This window comes from Phoca vitulina, unplaced genomic scaffold (genome assembly GCF_004348235.1).
Source record: "Phoca vitulina isolate PV1807 unplaced genomic scaffold, GSC_HSeal_1.0 scaffold1, whole genome shotgun sequence".
NCBI lineage: Eukaryota > Metazoa > Chordata > Mammalia > Carnivora > Phocidae > Phoca > Phoca vitulina.
Window position 1 is genome coordinate 7,095,211 of NW_022589704.1, and position 25,697 is coordinate 7,120,907.

The window sequence follows — 25,697 nt, forward strand, 5'->3', positions numbered from 1 at the left end:
GCCCCTGGGAGCAGGGAGAGGTGGTTCTGGAGGAAAGCCCCGTCTCTGTTCCAACTAGCAGCTGAGCTTGGGTGGAGAGAACAAAGCTAAGCAAAACAGGAGCCCGGGGGAGGACTGGAAAAGAGTCTATGAAAATCTATGTTTACAACCAGACTCTCCCAAGGGAGAAGGAGAAGCAGAGAGGAAAGAGGGAGAGGCGGCGCTAGATAATCAGAGAGACAGGATGCTTTCCTAACCTTTCTCCAGCAGCCACTACTCGAAGGGCTCTAACTGGACAGCCTGTCGCATCACTAAGCACGAGCGGCCCCGGCCTCTCCCCACTGACTCTGCTCACAGCGGAGCCAGCGAGCGCACACTGTCCTCCCCGGGCTGATTCAGTCCATGCCCAAAGGGGGCAGGATCCCCAGGATGAAGTCACAGCACCTCCACACAACCTCAGGGGGGCTATCATCAGGGTTCCCCTTACCCATGCTGCTTGGAAAGGACCTTCTCCACCTTCCCCGAAAGTACGCTCCAGATGTACAGAGAGCCCTCAGCCGAGCCCGCTGCCACATAACCACCATCAGGGCTGTGGAACAAGACCAGAAAAGTGTCAACCGCCCACCCCCAATTCAGCATCCCGTGGGAGAAGCGCTGGGCAGGCAGAGCGAGAACTAGGAAAGGAGGCCGCCCTTCTGCAGCTTCCCTAGAAGCTCTCCAACAGCTTTTTTTTGTTTTTTAAGATTTTATTTATTTATTTGACAGAGAGAGGCAGCAAGAGAGGGAACATAAGCAGGGGGAGTGGGAGAGGGAGAAGCAGGCTTCCCGCTGAGCAGGGAGCCGGACGTGGGGCTCGATCCCAGGACGCTGGGATCATGACCTGAGCCGAAGGCAGACGCTTAACGACTGAGCCACCCAGGCGCCCCCCTCCAACAGCTCTTAGGAACATCAGCAAGGAAGGAGACAGCGACAGTGACCCCTGGTGCTGAGCTCCCAGGTCACTCCTGCACACTCCCTCAGAGGTGAGACAGCGGCCACGTGCCCCTCTGGGACGCACCACGCTGGGGGGGGGGCGGGGCAGGAGGAGCACCGCTACTCACCTGAACACGACTCTGGTCCAATCAGAGCCGCACTTGAACCCAGGCGCGCTGAAACCAACAACAGCACCGTTACCCCGAGAGCCCACACCACTCGGGGTCTGAGAGCAGGGTCAGGGCCTCTGGCGTTCATGCGACCCCCCGAAAAACAGCAAGTCAAATAAAACCAAAACCCGCATGTCTTCAGTTACCTAAACGTCTGTCTGACGGCATTGATTCGCAGATCGATGATCTTTAACAGGTCATCGCGAGAGCAGCTGAGGAGCTCTGTTCTGTCCGGGTTTAAGTCCAGGGCAGTGATCTTGCCCAGCAGCTCCATCTCCCGCACGATGCTCTCCGACCTACGAAAGTGATGGGAAGTCTGAGAAGACGGAACACGGAAGCGTCAGAACTTCCCCACGTTGACCAGAACGCCATGCTCCACGGAGAGAGGGAAAGAAGGTAACTGGACTGGAATGCCTTACTCTTGAAGGACAGTGAACACGTCCCAATCTTACAGAAATCACCTCAAGGACTGCTTTTATTATTTTTCTCTCACTACATTCTATAGTAATAGTTTAAGTACTAGGACTCTGAATTGAGGAAGAATTAATTTCCTCGCCCATTTAGGGAATGCTATAGTAACTGCCAATCAGAGCTCCGGCTCAGCACGAGCTAAGCAGGGCTACTACCCATTCAGTACTCTTCCGGTGATGACGTGTCCACAGGGCCAAGGGCCCATAAACTTGCTCCGGTGGGTCTGGGATGCTGCACTGTACACGGACAAACGTGGGGCCTCTCGCAGGCTCCCCGCCTTACGAAGTTCAGCTCCAGGGCCCCCCCAAGTGCAGCTGGGTGATTCCAGGTGTGGAGATGGACTCCAGGGCAGAGTCCCCGCCCTAGGCAAGTCAGTCCCCGGTCTGGCTTCAGTTCTCCCCTTCCTCACCCCCCAGTGCAAACACTCCCTCAAACCCGTTCCCCTCCACGTCTCCTTTACTGCTGGATGAGGTCCCCTGCTCCCAGGACACCGTCCGAACACCACTAGCACCTCTATGCACTCGTGCTGAGCGGTCCTTTGTTAAACACCCAACGGCTTACGGGAGTAAGTCACTTATAAAAGGCCATCTGATCCCAACCCACCCCCGGCTAGTCCTGTCTGCCCATGGCCCAACCTACCAGGTGGTGCTGCCTGGAAAGTCTGTCAGGCCCACTCACTTCCTAAGACTTATCCTGACAGGCATTCTCTCATGTCCTTGGACCAAGGTGCCTGGCTCTACTTCAGAACACCTCGCAGACCTGCCTATCGGTCTTCCCTGCGACACTGCAGACTATCTAGCTGTCCCTTGGTTTACCTAGCAGCTGGCAAAGTGCCTCGAAAGCACAGAGAGTGTGCTCATAAGTGACTGCTGAACGAGACAGTCTACTTCAGGGTAAAGAATGTCAAAGTACTGAGATAAATGTGGACTGGAGCTCATTTCTGCCACTTCCGGGATCTTAAAAAGCACACCCTATACACAAAACCTCATCAGAGCTCTGCCACGGGAAGACCCTCTCATCTGCCTCCCCCACCAAGCTCTGGGGTAGTATACCGGATATCCCAGAAGCGAATCTTCTTATCGAAATGTCCACTCATGACACACTGCTCCGTGCAAACGATATCGTTGCAGCTGGATCCTGCAAACACGGTCTTTATGCCTGCAAGAAGAGCGAACATTAGGAACCGAGCAGAGGCCGCTCCGGGGCTGTGCAGGGAGCATCGCTTCCCTCTGGCCCTGAGTAACCAGCGCTCCTTATTTAAACACACTCTCAAACATGGAAAGCTGGCACAAACTCAACGCCCCTCTGAATATAAAACCGGACTTGCAAGGCAAACTGTATCACGCTAGGCGTAGGCTTTCACGTGGCAACAAACACCTTGCGGTTAACGTCTAATCGTACACAGAGACAGAGAGACTGAATTTCCTCACAGACTTTGCTGCGTAGATCCCAGAGCTTGAGGGTCCGGTCATGACTTCCGGAAACAATACGCGCATTGTCCAGCAGGAACTTGGCAGACAGCACTTTGCCGCTGTGTCCCGTGAGTGTGTGCTAGGGGAGAGAACACAGCCAGGGTAAGCCGTGGGGGCGCACCATGCTGGAAGAGCTAGCTTCTCCAAACACCTGGAGGTATGGTCAGGAGTATTCAGACAAAAGGATATGTGGCTCGACTAAACGTCCAGAAAGCCTAGCTTTCGGTGTGGCCCAGAGGTGAGGAATCAAGAGGAAGCGCATAAATCTCCCAGCACAAATAACAACAAAAAATCCAACACCACTAGTGCCAAGTTCAAGTGCCTCTCTCCCTCAAAAAAAGGGATGGGCAGTTGGAGGACCTTTTGGAAATAAGCTCTGTTACAGATACCCCCAGTCTGTAGTGTTCTTGCAATCTTCTTTGTAAGTCTGGATTGTATCAAATTACAGAATTTTTAAAAGCCTGGATTTTTACCCAGTGCCTCTGAAAATCCAGGCCCTATTTAAAGCCAGAACAGACAGGTTCCCTGCAGGCATAATTTACAAAAGGGAACATCAGGACTCTTTAAATAAACAATTAAAACCCCTGGGGTTTTTTTCAATCAGAGGTCTCAGCTTGAAATGTCAGACCATAACCACAGATAGCAGCACTCCCAACAATCAAGCCCCTGGGCGGGTAGCTGTGGGGTGCTGGCCAAGGAGCGCAGCACCAGGGCACCGCCCAGCACCGCCCCCCTTCTGCCCATCACGGCAGGTACTGGAGCCCCAGGGGATGCCAAGGGTGCGGGGAGGGGACCCTGGGAGTCAGATCTTTCACTACTCCCCATGGAATGCTTTTCAGTGTGGGTCAACATGCCTCTCAGTGCAAAATCTCAAAGGCTCAGAAGGCCTTCACTGAGGTTTTCTTTTTAACCAGCCAACCAACCAATAAATAAATAAGCCTTTAAAAGCTCTGATATAGGGCGCCTGGGTGGCTCAGTTGGTTAAGCGACTGCCTTCGGCTCAGGTCATGATCCTGGAGTCCCTGGATCGGGTCCCGCATCGGGCTCCCTGCTCGGCGGGGAGTCTGCTTCTCCCTCTGACCCTCCCCCCTCTCATGTGCTCTCTCTCATTCTCTCTCTCTCCAATAAATAAATAAAATCTTTAAAAAAAAAAAAAAAAAAGCTCTGATATACCCACTATAACCACTAGCTTACTTACAGGGTTTCCACACTGACTCCCAAAGAGGAGATCTCAGTTTGGTGTGAGATGTTCGGCGTGAGAATTTTTGAAACCAATCTTCCCTCCCTGCTCAATGGAGCCATGCCACCTCAGCACAGGGACAGAAAACCCGGGCCCACCCGTATCCCCCCCTTCCGAAGGGAGAAGCTGGTACACATTCGAAGACTCGTTTCTCCCACGTTTAAACCTCTCCGAAACTGGAACGACAACAGACACTTGCCGCCAGCCAAGGGGCAGCTGTGCTGTGGCTGTGTAAAAACCTCCCACGGATCCTTCTCATAAGATCCCGAACACTCCAGCAACAAGGCTTACATTCAATAGAGCACAGGAGTAAGGATTCCACTCAGCACAGGTCAGCCAAACTGTACGGATCACTTGGGAAGGGTACTCCTCATGCTATGTAAATTAAGTTCGGAGAAAAGAACTACTTCATCAAAGAAATCAAAGTTTTGGGTACATTCACTGTTTTCTTTCTTCCTACAGAAGTAAAATCCCAGTTGGCAAACTCCGGAGGAAGAGACACTGCTCACAAACGGGCTTGTGAGCACGCTCATTTTTGTGAGTTAATACTTTCATTGCCCTCATGTGAAAACACTCCTAAAAATTTATCCACTGCTCAAAGTAGTTTTCCACGTGACAGCTGAAGATGCTCCGGCTCTGGGGTCACAATGCTCCGGTTTTGAACAGCCGGGCTCGAACATCTGTGAAATATGAACCTCTTCCTCCCGCTGTTTCAGTAAAAGGACCAAACGAGGTGACCCGTGCACAAGGCCCACTGCTGGGAGCACTAATGCTCTTCCTTCCTGCACCCGCTAAGAGCCTTCATGGTTACTCTGAGAGTTAAGTCATCTTCAAGTGGCGATTACAGTTTAATGGAAATTTCTGTGCCCAACGGACACCGAGGTCACTTACCAACTCATGAGCACAAACAGTGCTACAGTGAACGGCTACAGGCACATAGCTTTCTCCAGGCTTATTTCCCAGAGTAAAACTGTTGGATTGATGAAAGAAAGGAAAGGGATACTGTTATTTCCTGCCTCTTCATATGTGTGTTAGGTTGCTTTTTAAAAAAGTCTGGCCTTCGGCAAATCTCGTCCTTGGAGGAAATCCAGCTGATGGGGTCCAGCTCTAAGCCCTCAAAGGCATGGAACGCAGCCTCCTCCAGGCTTCTTTCCATAATTTACAAAGTCCTTATCTTAAGCGCATCAGATTTATGTGAAATTTTTATCCACTTGGTGTTTCTGATATTTCTTTTCAATATTCAATTCAATTTATTTAATTTTCAGGTTTTATCTTCCTTTTTCAAACAGCGGCTCCTAAGAGATGGGGCAGCGGGTTCAGACGTCAGAGCAGCTTGGAACTCTCTTCTCCAGGGCCCTGCCAGGCGCCCCCCATGCCTCAGGGCAGACCCGAGGGCCACCCACCATGCAGGCAACCACCATGAGCACCAACCGGTCGACTGACCCCAGAAAAATGCAGAACTCGGTGAGGAGGTTTCTGAAGCACAAACCGCCATCTGAAAGCCAGTCCTGTCACTGTGGTTACTTTTCCACGTCAACATTAGAGAAGTGAACAAGGTGGGCTGTTCAACCCCGTTCCTCAAGTCACATTTTAGAGAGCAGCTAGGCAATTTTCCAAGGACCTTCTGGATTTTTAAGGGAGTCTAAAACACCTGCTATTCAAGGGAGTCCTCTGTAAATACCAGGCTGTTTCTAGAACACCTTTACTACAAGGATTTAAAGCCAGCACTCAGCCAGCTGCTGCTTGCATTCTGGCCTCTCCCAACACCATTCCCTTTATCATAAACACTAAGGGCTTGGATCCTGAATTTCAGAACATGGACCTCCGTGTCTTCCAACATCCTCTGTTTACTAGGGTCTAAGTAGAAGCCAGAGCCTCCTACAAGAGGGAGCCTATTTACTCCTGGACCCCGTAAGAGTTTCATGTCTCTGGGCACAGAGATGTTTAAAAAGGCCTCCTGATCTTCATCACACATACACGGAGAGCAGGCCAGATGCCCTCAAAGCCAGCTAGCCCAGCTAAGGAGGCTACCGTCCTGGCACCAGCCCCCAACCCGTCAGCAAGCCCAGCTGAAGCCTGGTGCTCCAGCACCCTGCGCGCCCTCTCCCGTGAAACTCGGCCCACCTCCGCAAACTAGCTCACTTGAAAAAAGTTTCCCAACATCATGATCTCTGTCTTCCAGGTCCGGCTCCCACCCCCAAGTCCTTATTTCCAACCCAAGGGCTGATGCCCACCTGAATACAACTCTTTTACCAATGAAAAATACCATCCTGCACAACTGGCTGACCCCTCAACTGCTTGCTGTTTTCCTCCAAGGGTCTAGAATGAAAGGAAGACTGTATGTCCTTCTTCCCGGTGAGACAGTTCTGCTGTACCTCAGTCTTTAGACGCACTAGAATAGTCCAGGTCAAGCAGAGACGAGCACGGGGCCCAGTTCCCATTCCCATCTAGTAGCTGTGGCTCCTTAGGCAATTTTGTGGGCTTATCTGAGCCTTGGTTTCCCCATAACCTACCTCACCTTGCTCCCCTGGGGATGAAAAAGCAGTGGGGTACATACAATACCTCAGTACGGGGTCTGACCCATAGGAGCCACTCAAGAAAAGTCCCTTTTCCTTCAGGCAAACTAACGACCGCAGACGTATTCAACCCTGTCGCAGGTGACCAGTAAGTGATCAGCGGTTAATAGAGCACAGCACAGCCCACGGCGGATTATCATGCTGCCGCGAGAACGGGCTAGGCCCTGTTGAGGGTGAAGTAGAGGGCTGCAACTGAAAACTTGTTCGAGTGTGGGAACAGATGTGACTATGCTTCCGCAGAGGGTCCAGCCCTGCCCGCGGGGGCCCAGCGGCCCACCTCCCTATTCCTCCATTCAGACAAGAACACAAAGCGGGCTCTTCAGCTTTCACAAGGGAACGTAATCTTTGCCAGCTTCACGCCCCACACTTTGCATGTGTAGCCCTGGATCTTCTTCCAACTCAGAATGAAGGATCACCACTACCTGTGAGGTACTGACTGGCATCTAATACCAGTGATGTTCCCTACAGCTCCTTCAAGAAAATGGAGAGCCTATGTGATAGGTTAACTGTGCATTTTTAAAGATTCTTCTAGCCGCATCCCGGCATCATCAAATCAGACCACTGGCAACGGACCATTCTGCTGCAGCTCCCCACCTCTCTGCAGATTTACCTTGAAGAGGCTCTCAACGCCATGCCTCGTGCGGGCTGACGTACAAAAGCTTGTGTCAAACTTTTTTCTTCATAGAGAGCTCAGCCTCCCTCTTATCTTTCAACAGCCTCTGCTTAATGAGCTCATGTGAAAAGCGCTTCAAGCTTAAGGAGAAAACCGTGTCTCCAAATTAAGCTGTTTGTTTTTCATTAGAACCAAAGTGCTATAACCACCAAGTTTTGGTCTTTGTTGTGGAGGCCAAGCGACTTCTCCACAACTTTGGGTTCGCATGTGAATTCCTTCACGTGACTCCAACCTTCCCCTTTTCCCTCCAACCTGCTCCTACCTTGTGTCAAAGCTGTGGTTCTCGCTATCCTAAGTGCACCCTCATGTACTCCTATGTCCTACTTGCAGCTTTACTCTGTGAGCTCATTATTAGTCTTGGAGACATAACTTTGGAGACATAACTTTTACAACAATGCTGGGATCGCTGAAGTTCCGCTAAAATGGACACCTGCCCCAAGTATCTAGTTCTTAGGAACAGGAACACCCTGAGTCTTTCATGTGAAATGTGATGGCTTCCTCGTGCAAGTATTTTGAAACTAAATCTTAGACAAAGGAAGAATGTAACACGGAAACACAAATTCTCCCAAGGGGGAAAGGGAAGGGCAGGGGGAATCAAGTATGATTTTCAGGAAAACAGGATTCTCCTAATTCATCAACCTGCCATTTCCTATATTTTGTGCCTTGAGAACCTCACGAAGTTTGGAGATTATACTAACTTTCTTAACTGGGTCTTACCCGTAACCGATAATCATCCACAGTCCAGATTCGACTTGCAAAATCATTTGAAGCTGCTAGGAGGTAAGATCCCTATGGGAATAAGGAAGAGTGGGGGGTGGGGGAGAGACAAATTTTAGACAAAATAGAGGATTTCAGTCCACACAATACAAATTCCCTAAGAGCTAAGTCCAGAAAGGTTTACTGGATGCTCAAAAGCTGCATACCTGATGTGAATACCAACTGTTACCCCAGTATTCTGTCAACCCACCAACTGCGGTAAATCCACACTTTGCTCCTGAACTTGCTCAATCCTGCCATCCTGCTGGAATGTTGCAGACTCTCCAGCCCAAACTGGAACTTGTCCTCTTGAGTTCATAAGCCACCCCTTCCACCCCCTTCAGCAATGGCAAACACCAATTCTCTACACACTGTCCAAGCTGCAGAGCCCAGAGGCGCCGGCCTCTCTCCTCCCGCAACCTCCCCTAACTACTCTCCCTGAGATCTGCCCGTCTCTCATGCACCTAGATAGACCCCCTCCCCTCCCCCTGCACCGCCGGGGCTTCAGCCGGGGCCTTTAGCAAGTCTGCAGAAGCACTGACTGGCCAGGGAACCGCAGACCTGCCTTCCCCACCCAGACTTTAATACGGTCACAGCCAGCACAGAATTTATAATCTACCTGCATCCCGACCTAACACTGATTGGACTTAAGATTGAGAACAGCAGGGAAATCGTCTTGAGTAATTTTTAAATTTCAGGAACTGGATGTCTTAAATGGTTTCTAAGCAAGCGCGCTCATTTCCACAGACACGGGATACTCACAGCGCTGTCAAATTCGATGCTCGTAATTCCCGCATTACTGCCAGACAGGGAGCCCTTGAACTCACATTTATCTGGATAGAAAGAGAGAGGAGAGAAAGGAAAGTACGGCCAACACCGACGTTACAACGGGGCACCTGAAACACAGTGGCAGCCAATTAGAGGCTACAAAGAGCAGCTGTCCTGCACTGAGGCAGCATCTCAGAGCAGCGGGGCAAACACAGCAGTGAGACAAGAGTAGACAGCTGGTCAGCTGGAGGGGCCATGCGTGTGTAAGCCGACGCAGGGCCCAGCACTGCGCAGGCGCTATGTTGTTCTTTTCAAGAACTTTAGAATCACCAATTCGCTTTACAAAGAATTAAGTGCAGGAATTTTAAAGACATGTCAATCTGTCTAGAGACCTTTAGTTCTGCAATTTCGCAGTAATTCAGATAAATACACCTTTGCGTTTGATTACTATTTGTATCGATTTAACAATCACTTCTGTAGAACCTGACTACTAAATTTTTCAGAATCTATGCGTTAATTCTCATTAGGGTCTGAAAAGAAATTTTTTTTTAGTTATGTGTAACTGGCTAGTCCTTAGAATGCCAGTAAAGCTAGTCTGGAGTTTCTGGAATTTGTACACTTCCCATCTCCGAGAACCAAAGATTCTGGCAATCCAACTGGCTGCCAGCACTCTCCTCCCCACAACCTCCCTCACCAACAGACCCAGCACAGGCTCCTGGGTCCTGCTCTCAGATATCTCTGGCCACCCATGCGGGAACTTTAATGATGTAGGCACAAACTGACAAGAGTACAAGTCTCAAAATGATGTGATTAAGCCCCTTTTTAAAAGGTACCTTAAGGATGACAAGATCAGAAAACAATTAGGGAACCACTCAAATCAAATTCATAAAAAGGGATGGGGCGCCTGGGTGTCTGTTGGCTGAGTGTCCGACTCTTGATTCCGCTCAGGTCATGATCTCTGGGTCTTGAGATCAAGCCCCATGTCAGGCTCCGTGCTCAGAGCAGAGTCTGCTGGAGATTCTCTCTCCCTCTCTTTAAAATAAATAAGTCTTTAAAAAAAAAAAAAAGATTTTATTTGACAGAGAGAGAGAGAGAGCGAGCGCACAAGCAGGGGGAGTGGCAGGAAGAGGGAGAGGGAGAAGCAGGCTTCCTGCTGAGCAGGGAGCCCGATGCAGGGCTCAATCCTGGGATCATGACCTGAGCTGAAGGCAGACACACTTGACTGAGCCACCCAGGAGCCCCCCCCCTATAAAATAAATCAATCTTAAAAAAGAAGTTCATAAAAGGAGAGCACAAAATTGGAAACGTTTCAGAGAACAGCCTTTTCTCTTAATACTTCTAACTGGTAATAATTATGATACGAATACTGGTTTGGAACTGTCAAATACATTTAGGGTCAGGATTATTAAACTGGTTGATGAAGCCCACCCTCTGAATTTATTTGCAAAATACCTGTATAGCACATTTAATGCCTCTTCTTGGATCCTAGCTTTCATTAGATTTTCAAAAGTCAGAAAAGGCCAATATCCACTAAATAAGGTCTTTATTTAGATTAGATCTTTATAAAAATATTGCTGTAAATTCTAAGAAATATTGCTTTGGCTTATGCCCAAGATATCAGTCTATTTCTCTGGCAGTTAACACATTGCCAAAATGTAAAAAATGACCAACAAATACTATTCTACATAAGAGGCTGATTTCAAACCATCAAAAAAAAAAAAAAATCCTTTCCAAAGTTCTTTACCTAGAGGGCACCAAGGGAAGGTATGTCAACATCCCAATGGAGCTTCTGCAAAAAAAATTTTTTTTTTAAAGATTTTATTTGACAGTGAGACACACAGCGAGAGAGGAAACACAGGAGGGGGAGAGGGAAGAAGCAGGCTTCCCGAGGAGCAGGGAGCCCAATGCGGGGCTCGATCCCAGGACCCCAGGATCATGACCTGAGCTGAAGGCAGACGCTTAACGACTGAGCCACCCAGGCGCCCTGCTTCTGCAAAATTTTGATAGAGGAAGGACAGATGCTCCTACTGGGCAGAAAATGCCATTCTTCTGATACTTTAAAAGGGTAAAAAATAGGACCCCCAAACTATTTCATAAAAGGCCTTTTGTACTTAGTCTCTTCCAGGATTCAGTAAATATTAGCCAAGGAGAAAAAACCTGCCAACTGAATAAGCGATTTGCAGAAGAAATGCCCTATAATTAGGCCATAACTGATATTTGGCCCCCAAAACTATACAAAGTGCTGCCAAAGAGTCTATGTTATTTCTGTAAACCCAGTAGAAAGTTCTCATTTTATTGACACAGATTATGCCAATATTAATTTCCATTTACTTCCTTTTCACAGCAGCAAAAACGTAACACTGTTACTAAAGGTTGGTTCTAATTTTCTTATAAGTGCTTTTACTACCAGGAAGTAAAAAGTATTTCTAGAGTTATTTTTATTTAATCACAAGACATAATCAAAACAGATGATTTGCTTCAATTTTAAAAACCCAAATCTCATAAAACTATTATTATGATATGGCTTTATTATTGTATTACCGCGATTTTCACAATTATCATTCATAAGGTGTTTCTGGGTAAAACGGCACAAATTTTCATGGGCTTCAACTACCTGTATCTGCCAGGGATTTAACTATGGAGTCACTTTCCAGGAAAAAAAAAAAAAGACCAGGGCAGACAAATTTGATGCTTTATTGATAATCTATTATAACCAAAGGGATCAATAGATTGCTCTTGCTCTAAACATACCAAAAGTAGTCACCCACATGCTTCTTCAGCCGCTCTATAGCTCAGGGGAGGCCACAGTGGGAAGAAAGAGCTTTGCAGTCAGAAGACCCAGTTCAGGTCCTGGTTCTGCCACCCCCTTGCCACCCTAATCAGTTACCAGCCATGTAAATCAACTATGTAAATCAAGTAGTGTGTCTTGAGTTTTCATGTTTTCGTCTTGTCAAGTAAGGGCGATACCCACCTTTCAAACTGCACGGGGCTGTGGTGAGGATCGGGGGAAATAACGCAAAGGCCTGCTGGATCTACTTCTTGTTGGATAGTGGGCATGTAAGTGCTACAACTATGGAAAGCTGACAAAGTGGTTCTTATTAAAATCTTCAGCCTTATTCCTCGACCTTACTTTATTAAAAAAAAAAAACATGAGATTTAACTAAATCTCAAAATGCTGAAATTGAGCTATCCCCAGCTTCAGAATTCTAAGAGATGCATTAAGTCCCATTTCCTGTTTTAATGCTTCCCATCTGAGTACTCTGAAGCCACTTCTGAAACAAGGTCTTGATCTTCCGGCCCTTGATGATAAGCGGCTTGTTGAATACATTTTTCCTGAAAGATACACCCCTCTTTTTAGTCTCAAGCTTAGATGTGACCTCAATCTTTTCCCCTAGGCCAAAGCCACTGGTGTTATTAAATGCACACACCTCAGCTCAATGTATAGTTTAATTCTAAAGTCTACGACTTTAAGACTTTTTATTTTGCTTCTAAAACCTGTATTATCTTGGAAGATGTTCTAATTATATCTGAGAAAACATAAACACTAACGAATCCATAACTTAAGAGCATTTTCTAGTCACTACTTTAAAACCCCGAGCAAATACCCACTCAGCTATAGCATCTGAGATGTTGATAATGCTTTGGTCAGGTAATTCCTTACACAAAATACAGGCTATTTGAAGAAGGTGAATGATTTAAAGATTGCCTGAAGGCAAGGTCAACCAGATGTCACCAATGCAGGCTCTTTGCACTCTGGGGTCTCACCTCCAAACACTTCCCAAAGCTTAACTCTCCGATCCATGCCTCCTGTGGCCAGCAGCCGGGAGCCCGGACTGAACTGCACAGCGTTGACTTCCCCATCGTGAGCATCCTGCAAGACAAGCACCCTGCTTCAACCCCCATCACGGTCATTCCCGAGAGAAAGCCCAGTACAAATGAACACTCTGGATGCCTAACCAAAGGTGTTAGACACTCATCCAGAAATGAAGGAGATCTGCTCATAAACTAACTTGGATTCCTAGCCCAGGGTCTCCTAAGATTGTTACCATTTTATTCTTAGAGTTACAGTTCCACTTATTTAAATACATTGCAACCTTCTTAAAGAGTATTCAAAATCCGCGTAGACTAACTGCCTGAAGTTTCTCTTTGCATTAATTTTATTTCTTCTTAAGAAAAATGAAATTTCAGTCTATATTCTACTATGATCTTAATAGCTTAAAAGTAAGCCTCTGATTAACTGCCTCTCTTTTGGTCCAGATTATGTTAATGCTACATGCTAAACTATGTAGTCAAAGTAGAGCATGGCTTCTCATGATAAAGTCTTTATGGGCTTTCCTAATCTGAGTATATCCTCATATGGAGTCCTAATACGAGCAGATACCAGTCCTGCTACTATACATCAGTGTTACAGTGGGATTCTATTCAGTTCTGGAAACAATACGGCACTAGTGTGTACTAGTAGGGTCACTTTTGCCAAGTTTCTTAACTTTCCGAACTCTCAGCTCAGTTGCTCATCTATAGAAAAGGACTTCCGCCAAGTTGTGTGACCTAGGACTGTGCCTGATCGTGAATAGGCCTTCAATAAAATAGGTGTCACTTGGGGGAATTTGAATTCTTCACAGGGAAGAATGCCTGGGTGGCTCAGTCGGTTAAGCATCTGCCTTCGGCTCAGGTCATGATCCCCGGGTCCTGGGATTTAGCCCCTCGTTGGGCTCCCTGCTCAATGGGGAGTCTGCTTCTCCCTCTCCCTCTGCTTGCCGCTTCCCCTGCTTGTGCTCTCTGTCAAATAAATAAATAAAATCTTAAAAAAAATAAATTCTTCACAGGGAAATTTTTTTTTCTCTAAAAGTTTAATTATTTTGGAGAGAGAGAGCGCGCGCACACAGGGAAGGGACAGAGGGAAGGGAGAGAATCCCAAGGAGACTCCCCACTGAGTGCAGAGCTTGACAGAGAGCTTGATCTCATGACCCCGAGCCGATGACCTGAGCTGAAATCAAGAGTCAGACTCTTAATCGACTGAGCCACCCAGGCACCCCTTTGCAGGGAAATTTTTGAGACTGGCATCCAAACGAACAATCTGAAAAGATAGCATCTTTTTTTGTGTTCCAGATGGGAAGGGAAATGGAGTAAAAAGCATGCCCTCCTAGAATGGGAGAAAAGAATACCAGATGTCACTAAAACCTCTCTTAAAGGACTATGGGGGCGCCTGGGTGGCTCAGTCCGTTGGGCGTCCAACTGAGCCCCGCATCGGGCTCTGTGTTCAGCAGGGAGTCCGCTTGGAACTCCCTCTCTCCCTCCGCCCCTCCCACCCTCTCTAAAATAAATAAATCTTAAAAAAAAAAAAAAAAAAAAGACAGACTATGGATGCTGTAATCTTTATGAACTACAACGTCTGGGATTTGCTTTAAATTGCTCTGGCAAAAGTGTGTGGGGCAGAGAGAATAAAACTGGCAGACGCAGCTAAATGAGGCTGCCTGACAGGATGACGGATGATGGGACCCGGAAGTTCTTTTACTCCCTATCACACAAATGTTGGAAAATTTCCATAATAAAAAGGGAAAAAAAAAGACTGTGGAAAATGTGGATTATAAATATTAAATTATTAAACAGGTCATTGGGGGGCGCCTGGGTGGCTCAGTCGTTAAGCGTCTGCCTTCGGCTCACGTCATGATCCCAGGGTCCTGGGATCGAGCCCCAAATCAGGCTCCCAGCTCCGCGGGAAGCCTGCTTCTGCCACTCGCCCTGCTTGTGTTCCCTCTCTCGCTGTGTCTCTGTCAAATAAATAAAATCTTTTAAAAAAAATAAATAAATAAAAATAAACAGGTCATCAATCACTTGCCTAAAACATCATTTCGGGAAAACAAAATCTTATTGTCACATTTGCTTGGGACTGAAAACGATGTCTGAAATATTATCGAAAGCATGATTATTAACCGACTGGGATATAAACATCACTTTATTTTGCTTGGTGATCTGATCCTGACCCAGCCCTCGTGTCCCACTGCTGAAAAGCTGGTGACCAACCTTTTCGCCTCCATGTGATTCCCTTCCTTTTCTTTTTTTTTATATCTTTCTACTTAAGAGGTCTCAGATTGAAAACTTGAGATCATGCACCATCACACCCATGACTGCCGCTCTTCAATCTCCTGCATAGCTGGTTCTGTTGGATATTTGTCAGCTGTGAACTGTATCCTCTCAGAAACACACGCTGACAGAATCCCAAATTATCAGCTGCTCCATTATCCCATACACACGACTTAAATGTGACAGGAAAAAACAATGGGCTGCTGGGAGTTGAGGGCAAGGAAGGGGCTGTGACATTAAGTGCAATCAGACCTTTTACCAATCATCACTGACCTCCAGGGACTCACAGGAGTGGAACAGAAAGGGGCCTTAATGGTCCCCAGGCCAACTCCTCATCCAGAGGGAGACTCTCTTTGTGACATACAAGGTGGTTAAATCACTCAGCCGGTTCACTGTGTGGAAATCTCTATTCGATTCCTCCTTATGCCTGGAACTGTAAGCCTTCCCCATATAAATTCCCTCCCATTTTTACAGTGAGTCTTTCTCTCCCCTGAAAGCTGGCTCCTCTAACTCACCCCATGTAATCCACGAGTCAGCCCAGCTATCTGGGCTCTGCCTCTCCATCCCCCCACCCCGACCCCCACCTGCCAGCCCCGAGTCAGGTACCCTGCATTTCCCCAGCCTGAATCCATTTCTGCTCAGTCCCCCCAGCTGGGACCTGCTTATTCTTTTCTACTAGCGCCCAGCTCTGAACTCCAGCTGAGAGCCCAGCATCACAGTGTCCTCTGCCCAGGACTGTCTCCTACTTCCAACCTTGTGCTCCTAACGAAGGGAAGTCACACAGATATGGGTATAATTCACGGAGCAAACAGCTGCCCTTACCCACCTTCTAAAACAGACTACCGACTAGAACCTCACTCTAGATTGGAGCCAACCAGTGACAACAATGACACAAATTACTGTAACTTCTCACCAGCCCTAGTTCCTTCTCCCTTGTCCCATCTTCTCATGCTAGCGATTCTCTCTCAGCCAGTCCTGTATCACAGAAAATGTTTGTAATAAATTCTGTCCCTAAGCAAAATGTATCAATCCCTTCCATCAGACACAGCCAACAGGTGTAAAAGCTTGCTATTGCTCTAAATAAAATAGTAGAAAGCTAGCTGCTGTAGAGAATGGACCCTTGAACGGTCAGGCTCGGTTAGCACACAAGGCTTGGTGGCACGTGGGGTTGAACCGCACTTACGAAGACACACGTCGCTGCTGTTGGCACTCTCACTTCTTTGCTAGAACCAGGATGAGGATCCACATTATCCTGGGGAACTGGAAAGGAAGAGACAGAGCGCCTCCTAAGAAGTAACATAAAGGAAAATATTAGGATTACACAAGGCTTCCTGTCCACCAAACGCCCAGGAGGGATTCAAAGACAACTTTTGACAGTAGCTTCTTCTCCCTCCTAGACTCTTTGAACCACAGAACAATTCACCCGACCAGAGGCATCCTCACCCAAACGATACCCGGAGAGGGATCCAGCACATACCTGTACTCTCTTACTAACTCATAGACTCCAAAACCCAACACTGAAAAGCAATCCCGCAGAACTGCTTCCCAGCCAATAAACTGCTGCAAAAACGTTCTCAACGTAATATAACTGCCCGCTCCAAGGGAGCTCATTTGTATTCTGATAAGACTACTTCAAGGTCACGTCTACGTCTAGCTATGATCATTCTCAGCGTACAGTGTGGCCAAGGCGGAGTCGAACGCATGCCAGAGGAGAGAGGGAGGAGAGCGTGTCTGCTGTGCAGGGCTCAACCTAACCGTCGCCCGCTCGAGAGGCTGACAGCGCTCCCAGGAACATGCACAGCGGCCTGGGAGACGCAAGCACATCCAACGAAGGGGATGAAGCGGCAATCAGCACAATCATCAAGGAGCCACGCTCACATGCCGGGCTGAGAAGGTATTCTTTTCACCTGGCAGCATCAGGAGAGTGATGTCCCAGAAGGGGAGACTCGGACAGACTAAAGGTAAGGCCAGATCAGCACGCAGCGAGAGTAAGAGAAAGAAAACGGAGGAAAAAAGGAAGAAGCTAGGTGAAAAGCTGAAGTCAAAGCATCTGTACGCTGGGCGCCACAGAAATTTTGGTGTACGTTTAAAAAATGGTGATAAATCATATACAATACTTATGAATATTCACACATATTAACAAGGAAAGGTGAAAGTTTTCTAACCTACCCAAAGATATTAGTGATAGAATCCAGAAGGCCTCCAGCAGGCTGCGAGAGTCGCTTACTAAAGAGGAGGGGAGGATAGGTTTAAACCTTAGAAACGTTTTGCCCATGATTCATCAATAAAAACAGTCCACAAAAATAGGTACCTGGGAGTATGTTTCCCATCGAGTCCCCAAACCCCAGCGAAGAAACCCCTCAGAGGAGCAAACCATCAGAAAACAGGGGGAAGGCAAGAGGGAGGACCCAGCTTCGTTAGTTTTAAAAGACACAAGGTTCCCTCGCGTTAAATTAACTGTCCTAGAAACTGTGCTTTAGACAATGACTCGGGCAATCTGACCTAACAGTGTTGGCTGTTAACAACCAATCCCCATCCTTTCAGTCCTGCTTTATTCAGCAAAGAGAAAAAATCTTGGAACCCAAGTACGAAGCAAACAGTATGATCTAAATACTCATCCCAACAAGGTGTAACTGTCCATCTTGTGGGAAGCCACCACCTCACAGGGTGGTGGCAGCGCTAGGGGGGCTTGCTTCCCATGACGAGGTGACCTAAGGAAGATGGGGACGCTCAGGAGCCCACGATCTCCACAGCTGTGCAGGCAGGACGGGCCGGGCGCTCCAGCGAGGGGCCTGGATGCATCGAGCAGCTCCTGCCGCGGCCACAAACGTGCTGTCGGACTGCAGCATGAGCGCTCCTTTCCTGGCCCGCGCTGGCTACTTACCTGGTCGTTCTGCTGACGGCCCGCACGGGAGACGTCTCCTCCGTGTGATCAGAGGTTTCGTCCACAATGACTTCAATGTCATCATCCCTGGAAAGAAGGGCAAGAGGCCAAGTCTTTGATCCTGCTCGGCAGGAGCTTTGTGGTGAATCTGTTCCGCAAAGGCCAGCACCGTCTCCTGGTCACACGCAGCCTACGCGACTTGGCTGTGACAGAGACGGCCAAGGGCTCTCTGGAGAAAAAGGAACAGCCGCGCTCTGAATGACACTAAAAGAAACGTTTAACCTACTGACATCAAATCCAGAATTCCAGCTGAAAATAACTTTAAAAGTGATCTTTTGATCCTCTGAGGTGTAAACATTGCTCCCACTTGGAAAGCAAGGAAAGAATGATCTATTAAGTCTAGAACCATGCATCCAGTGCCAACGGAGATTCTTTCCTTCAGGCCGGGTTCGTGGCTAAGGGCCCCTGCACACAAACAACTGGACCACAGTGCTCGCCAAGAACAGTTCCCACACGATGGGCTGAGCATGGCACAGACGACGGCTGGGGCGGCTCTGGAGCACAAGGAAATGACAGGGCAAGGAGGACATCCAGGGGAGTAAGAAAACGGTTTGCTGGAAGGGCAATGGAGTCAATGGTTGCATTAACATCAGCTTTAAATACTGCCTTAATAATAGAAGCAGGAAAGCCAATCTCAACACAATTCATTTTTGACTCTGGGTATTTTATGCTTAGGTTGCAACACTTGGTGCTTCTCACGTTTCGGGAGTCCATCATGCTTCACGTGAAATAATCAAGCCACAGAAATGCCCTGTTGTTTACCCGCCTTATCCCGCCAGATACAAAGCACCTCTGGAATTCACCCCACCCCCTTTTTCCTGGTTGGGGGGAAGGCAAGTAATTATTTTGGTCTTAATGACCTCCTACCGAGTTGCAACCAGAAGTAAAGTAATAAAACGTAACAACCCAAGCCTTTATCACCTAATGTTAGGACTCCTTAGAACTTGAGAGCAAGATTTTTCCATGATTAATTATCCGGATTATGTAAATATATACTTAACTTGTTACCAAGCAAGTTAAACCAAGTCAAAGACAATTTGTTTTCCTTGGCTATTGATTTTAGGCTTCCACGCAACTGACCCCAGTCTAGGCCAGGATGTAGGGGAGAACAAAGGCAGGCCTGAAGAAAGAGAACAAGGCTGGCCTTTCTTTTCTTCATGGTTGCGGTTTGGGGGAGTCACTCGTGTCCACACAAGGGTGACAGCAGAGCGGCAGAGACAGCAAGAGTAGCGACCTGGAGCTGAGCCTATGCAAATGCTTTCAGAACGCGACAGACATGAAGACACTTGGAACTGTGCAAAGACCCAGGGCCACAAGAAAATACCAGGATGTGGCAACTGGTTATCACAATCCTTCAAAGATAGAAATGTCCTTTGCCCCAGAAACTCCACTCTTTGGGAAGCACAGAGACGACAACCAGGCGTTTACAGTCAGGCACTCCCAGGTCAGCTTCGCTTGGCCCCTTTCTACGAGCCCTTGGGCAGCACGCTTGACCTAAGTTGTGTCACACCCAGTCGTCTGTTCATGCTGCAGCTGGGAGGCAGACAAATGACGCTTTTGTAAGCCGTCATTTCTAGGTCAATCATTTATTTACTTTGTAGTGTCAGGAAAATACATCTGAGATTTATTTTCCACATCTGAGGGTATAGAAGAAGTGTACATATTCTAAATCTAAAGCACAGCCTTGGTATGAAAACCTTTTTTTTCCTTATAAATTAACACCTTGTCTGGTGGATGGCTCCTCTAACTGAATTCAAACCAGTCCCCTCCGTTTATAAGAAAACAAAAAACATTTTAAAACCCAGTAAATCACAATTCTAATACTATATTCCGGAATATTTTTCAGTAGAAAAGGAACACACCGTGAACTAGAAGCAAAGGGAATTCAGTCATTAATAACTATCCGCCGCTCTTAACACAAAGCTTCAGATCTTGGGGAAGATCCTCCACCCCAACTCCAGATAGGGGAAAGTTCCAAACGGATTCAATCCCTTTTGCTCCCAGAAACGGCTGTTTTCAGTTAGGCTTCAGAGGTTTGCCCACACCTCCACTCAAAGTCACACACCATGCAAGAACAGAGAGCAAGAGAAAGAACCCCAGCCCAGCGATACACTCCAAGAGGCCCAGCGAGGGGTAGAAAATGGATCAAGGTGTCAAGAGGGAAGCAGCAAGGCAGTCATTCATTCAGGGTGCAGAAGTCATCCATTCACAGGGCACCAAAGCCGATGAGGAGGAGAAGCTGGAGCAACCTTCGGGGAGGTAACCAGTGTGTTTAGTGGCTCCCTTACATCTTTTAGTTTCCTTTCTACAATCTATAAAATGGTTTTACAGAAATAAGACCATGATAAAACCACTTTAAAAGCGCAAATCCAACTACTAAGAGCAGTTGTGATTGGAATAGCTCTACTTACTGTTCAACAGGCAGAGGTTCCTTTGCTGCTTCTGCAAGCTCCTTCTGCAGCCGGGCTTGCCGCCTCCTAGCGAAGGAAGCCACTAGTTAGGTCTGCTTCAACAAAGCACGGCGTCTCAGCCCTCAGTGAACTCCTAGCTCTGCTAACACATCGGAATAGTCCGTCAGTGCACCTAAAATAACTGCCCTGGGCCAAGATACCGAAGTCCCAAACCCACACCAGTAACGTCAGTAAGGAACCCTGTTAGAAAGGGTTCCAGAGCAAAGCCCCGAAGAGGGATTATGTCATTAGAGAAAGCAGTGAACTGGCAAGGGAGAAGCCTGCCCGTCGTGACCCGGGGCCTCTCAGGACAGAAAGGCGCGTCAGGTTTACCCAGGGTTAGTCACCATCAAGAGCCGGCTTTCTGCAGCAAGTACTCTGACACCAACATATCAAGAGCATGGAAAGTGAACAGTTAAGATCTACTTAGAATTTACTTGTCTCTGACTTGGTATTGGTATTGTTATCTCCAGGGTTTAATTCATTCAATCCTTGTAACAGAGCTTTGAGATTCAGCACTACTTTACAGATAAGGAAACTGAGGTATGAGATTCTTGAACTGTCAAAATGCACATGGCTTCACTTACCAGGGCTGGACACAGACGTCTCGGCTGTGGACCAATTTTTTTTTTTTTTTTTAAGATTATTTATTTCTGGGGGGGAGGGGCAGGAGAGGGAGTAAGAGAAACCTCAAGCAGACTCCCCACTGAGCGTGGAGTCCCACATGGGGCTCAATCCCAGGACCCTGAGATCATGAACTGAGCCGAAAATCAAGAGTAGGTGGCTGATTAACTGACTGAGTCACCCAGGCACCCCTCGGCTGTGGACAAATTTTTATGTGGCCAAACAGTCAAGTCCACTATTTCCCCTTCTCAGAATAATTTCTGTCTCTCCCCAAGTCCTAAATCCAGGATCTCCTCCATTTTTAACCTTGGCCTCGTTTTCTCTTCCATGGCAATTTCATCTCTAACTGTGGTTTCACCCTCTATATGGAGAACCCCTAATCCGGAACTCTAGCACTGCTATTAAGCCCCAGTCAAGAATTCTGCTGGAATTTTTTTTGTAAAGCTTCTACCACAGTGTTAATTCTCAAAACAGGGAGAAGTCCTCTAGGTGGCATATCTGAATCATGGGAAGGGATGAGGTCGCAGCTTATACTCCTAATTTTATTATATTTAAAAAAAATTTTTTTTAATTTATTTGACAGAGAGAAAGATAGCACAAGCAGGGAAAGCGGCAGCAAGAGAGGGAGAAGCAGGCTTCCCACTGAGAGGGAAGCCCGACTCAGGGCTCGATCCCAGCACCTTGGGATCATGATCCGAGCTGAAGGCAGACGCTTAACTGACTAAACCACCCAGGCGCCCCCATTTTTTTTTTTTTTTAAGATTTATAGATTTGAGAGAGAAAGAGCGCGAGTGCACGTGCACACATACAAACAAGTGGGAGGAGGGGCAGAGGGGGAAATGGACAAGCAGACTCCCCCCTGAGCATGAAGCCCGACGCAGGGCTCAATCTCACGACCCTTAGATCAGGACCTGAGCCAAAATCAAGAGGCAGACACTTAACCGACTGAGCGACCTAGGTGCTACACTCTTAAATTTTATATCTGGAAGATGAAAACTAAGTTTTACAGGACAAATGACAAAGCTTAATAATTTTTTCTTAGCTGAAATAGATGACCCATGAACCACCTTTGAGGGAAAACCAGACTCTCAGTGTGGGGCATGTAACAACTAGTCTACCCGAAAGGCACCTGCTGTAAGGGAGGGATAAAGGATAGATCTAGGGTCACAGGCAGGACAGAGCACCTGCAGCTCCTCCTTCATTAAAATAACCGAAAAGAAAGCACCTTCTTTAATAGTTCAAATATTCCCCGAGTGCATCCAATACATCAGCCACTGTGACCGTGAAGACAAATACCTCAGCCTAGTGAGGGAGGCAGAACATGAACAGCTACTTCAAAACATGAAATGTGCCATGCTATCAGTCAGGTAAACAAAGGCTACTAGAAGGAGAACATCTAACCTGGGGATCGGCAGGACGGAGGGAAAGCTTCTAAGGAGTAAAGTCTGAGCAAAGTGAAGAAGCCTCAGGCTCCGCCTACGCAATCAGATGAGAATACACCCAGGCGCAAATCCCTAGGAAAACATTCCAAAGGAAGGAACAAGGGCAAACATGTAATATGCCTTGCACCCCATGTTCAATAGGAAGTTTGTATTATTCTCTTGTCCACTGTGATGACCAAGGACCCTTCCTTAGCTTAACCACACGCCTGCCTGCTTCTCCCTGAGCAGGTGTTCAACACACTGCACTGACTTCCAGGTGTTCCTGGTGAGCTCCCTGCCTTTAAGCTGTCTAAGGACTCCACAGCATAGGCCAAGCTATTTTACTTAAACATGAGGGGCGCCTGGCTGGCTTGGTCAGTAGAGCACGTGACTCTCGATCCTGGGGTTGTGAGTTTGAGCCCCATGTTGGGTGTAGAGATTGCTTAAAAATAAAATCTTAAAAAAAAAAAATGTAAACGCAAGACAGAATAAAAAAGGACAGCTCATTTTTTAATACGATAGAAACTTTAAAAAGTTAGAAAATACAGAGAAGTATAAAATGAGAAAAAAAAAGCCAGTCTCACCACGAAGAAATAAACACCATTAACGGTATAATTCCTTTTTAATCTTTCGAATTCATTCAAATTTTGCATCATGTCCTATGAAAAGATTTCCTATCTTATTTTCAGTTATATTAATTATATGCATTTTCTCGAGTCACTAAATACTCCTAAGACGTGTATTTTTAGATGACTTTGTAAAACTGCACTGTATGAAAATATAACAATTTATTTCTCCCCGTAGGGAGATACTGCTTATTTTTCAATACTATGAGTAATGTGCCATCACAAAATAATACCCATGACCAAGTCTCAGGACTTGCTTAGGATGAAGTCCAACAAGTGGGAACACTTCTCAGGTCACGCCCAGGTGCCCTTCAGGTGGTGGTGGAATGGGCTTCCCATGGACAATATGAAGGGGCTTCCCCCTTCCTCCCAACAGCCCTCTGAGCCAGCTTCCCTGACCGCAAGGACACCTGCTTTCAGCAACTCCCTGTGCCTCATGTCTGTCTGTCTGAGGGCTCACCTGTCTTATTAGCTCCACGTTAGGATATTTACATGACAATCGCATGTCCTCCTTGATTGTTTCTGTGTTCTTTTAAGAAATCTGAAAATTTTATACAGTCCACTTTTTATTTCTATTATTTTTAATGTTTGGAAAGTACTCATACTATTTAGAAATTTTTCATAAAGAGCAGATAATCACATTTTTTTTTTACCTCTACCTTATGTTTTCAGTTTTTATACAGATTCTGAAATCAACTTGAACATTATTTGATAGGATTAGTAATCATTATTACTTACGACACTTCTATTTTCATTCTTTTAGATTAACTGCAACAATCTTCTCAAATCCTAAACTACAGACACGGCTTTAAAATCGTATGTTCTAATCTGTTGACCACTTAGTGTTGGTTTTCTCGGTGGATTTTCTTAGGCTTTCTAGGTGGATGAGCATGAGCCCCCACCCTTTCTAGTGGCCTTGCATTCTGTGTCCTATCTGGTCAGATGGCCAAAACATTGGTCAGAGTTGGAGACAGTGAGCCCTTCCTTCTTCTGTTCCTGGTTTCAATATGTATGTTAGACTCTCCGTGGGAATTTTCAACACACACATTTCCCTCCACCAAGACCGACTCCTGGTGTCTAGGGTGGAAGGCCTCCCTGTTAAGAACCCTATGGGCTGTTGGTTGCAGACAGGTGTTTTTATTAAAAGCTTTTGTTCCAAGTTCAAGGGTTTTTATCAGGACTGGGAACTGAATTTGAGCAAATGGCATTTTTGGGCTCTACTAAAGTGGCTCTATAGTTTATCATCCAAGGTGATAGATTTAATTGATTTCCAGATACACCATCTTTTAATTCCTGGGATAAATCCTAGTAGGACTGCAGTAAATTAAAAAAAAAAAAAAAGGTACTGGGGCACTTGGGTGGCTCAGTCAGTTAAGCATCTGACTCTTGATTTCGGCTCAGGTTACGATCTCAGGGTTGTGGGATGGAGCCCAGTATCAGTCTCTGCACTGGGTGTGGAGCCTGATATTTTTCTCTCCTCCTCTGCTCCCTCCCACCCCATCCCTTGTGCATGTACACACCCTCTTAAAAAAAAAAAGAAAAAAAAGGTACCAGTGAATCTTAGGAATTTCCCATCTGTATTTCGTGAGGTTCGACTGCAGTCTTCTTGTTATACTACCAAGAGCCTTGGTATGGGTGTGGACGGTTTTATAAAATTAGGGATGGGGGCAATTCCAATCTTTTTCTAATTCTGATTGACCTTTTTTTTTAAAAAATATTTTATTTGAGAGAGAGACATAGCAAGAGAGGGAACACAAGCAGGGGGAGTAGGAGAGGGAGAAGCAGGCTTCCGCGGGGAGCAGGGAGCCCGATGTAGGGCTCGATCCCAGGACCCTGGGATCATGACCTGAGCTGAAGGCAGACGCTTAACGACTGAGCCACCCAGGCGCCCCCTGATTGACCTTCTATTGTTCAAGAATTAGCTTTTCTTCTTGAAACACTGAAAAGAATTCACTGGCAAAAATTGTATGGGCCAAAGCCCTTCTGGAAGGTAATCCTCCGCTCAGCTGTAAAACTGTTCTTATAAACGCAAATCTGTTTTACACGCACCACTGCGATTTCTGATTTTATTAGTGTTTTCTGGCCAACTGTCCAATTCTCCCTCATCAGAGCTGCCAGGTTCATTTTTGTCTTTTCAGAGAATCAGGCTCTACTTTATTAAAAATGGAAACCACTACCTGTGGACTGATGTCCCACCTTGAATCTTTTTCATTCTCTGCATTTAGGCGATTGGCTTCCTGGGCTTTCTCGGCCATCCACCTGGTGACCAGCTCCTGGTTCTCTTCAGTAGTTTTCCTCAGTTTCTCCTCCAAGGCAGTAAACGTGATCTGCAGGGCATCATATTCGTCCTTCAGAGTCTGGTTGGCTCTTTCGAGGTCCTGAAGCTTACTGCGTAGTTCTTGGCACTCCGTCTCCAGGTCAGAGATAGTCTGCAAGCATTCTGCAATTCTGAAAGCGGGACGTGGAGAAGA

General features: G+C 46.8%; 1 protein-coding gene and 2 non-coding genes across 5 annotated transcripts in view; all 3 read right to left on the reverse strand.

Moving 5' to 3' along the window:
* Positions 1–25,697, reverse strand: part of ATG16L1 (autophagy related 16 like 1) — a 37,271-nt gene that overhangs the window by 1,951 nt on the left and 9,623 nt on the right. The window contains exons 5-18 of one of the 3 annotated variants that reach the window (XM_032396963.1): positions 25,423–25,674; positions 20,517–20,582; positions 18,046–18,132; positions 17,331–17,387; positions 17,069–17,116; positions 16,345–16,447; positions 12,843–12,948; positions 9,072–9,142; positions 8,271–8,342; positions 3,023–3,143; positions 2,645–2,750; positions 1,268–1,417; positions 1,080–1,127; positions 467–568 (exon numbers count right to left, since the gene is read on the reverse strand). In XM_032396963.1, coding sequence (XP_032252854.1) covers positions 467–568; positions 1,080–1,127; positions 1,268–1,417; positions 2,645–2,750; positions 3,023–3,143; positions 8,271–8,342; positions 9,072–9,142; positions 12,843–12,948; positions 16,345–16,447; positions 17,069–17,116; positions 17,331–17,387; positions 18,046–18,132; positions 20,517–20,582; positions 25,423–25,674 — 1,389 coding nt within the window. The remainder of the gene's footprint in view (positions 1–466; positions 569–1,079; positions 1,128–1,267; positions 1,418–2,644; positions 2,751–3,022; positions 3,144–8,270; positions 8,343–9,071; positions 9,143–12,842; positions 12,949–16,344; positions 16,448–17,068; positions 17,117–17,330; positions 17,388–18,045; positions 18,133–20,516; positions 20,583–25,422; positions 25,675–25,697) is intronic. The other 2 variants (XM_032397042.1, XM_032397113.1) reach the window with 2 other exon arrangements.
* Positions 3,670–3,894, reverse strand: LOC116638224. Its single transcript, XR_004300664.1, has one exon.
* On the reverse strand, positions 15,161–15,435 carry LOC116638218. The gene has a single exon (XR_004300663.1).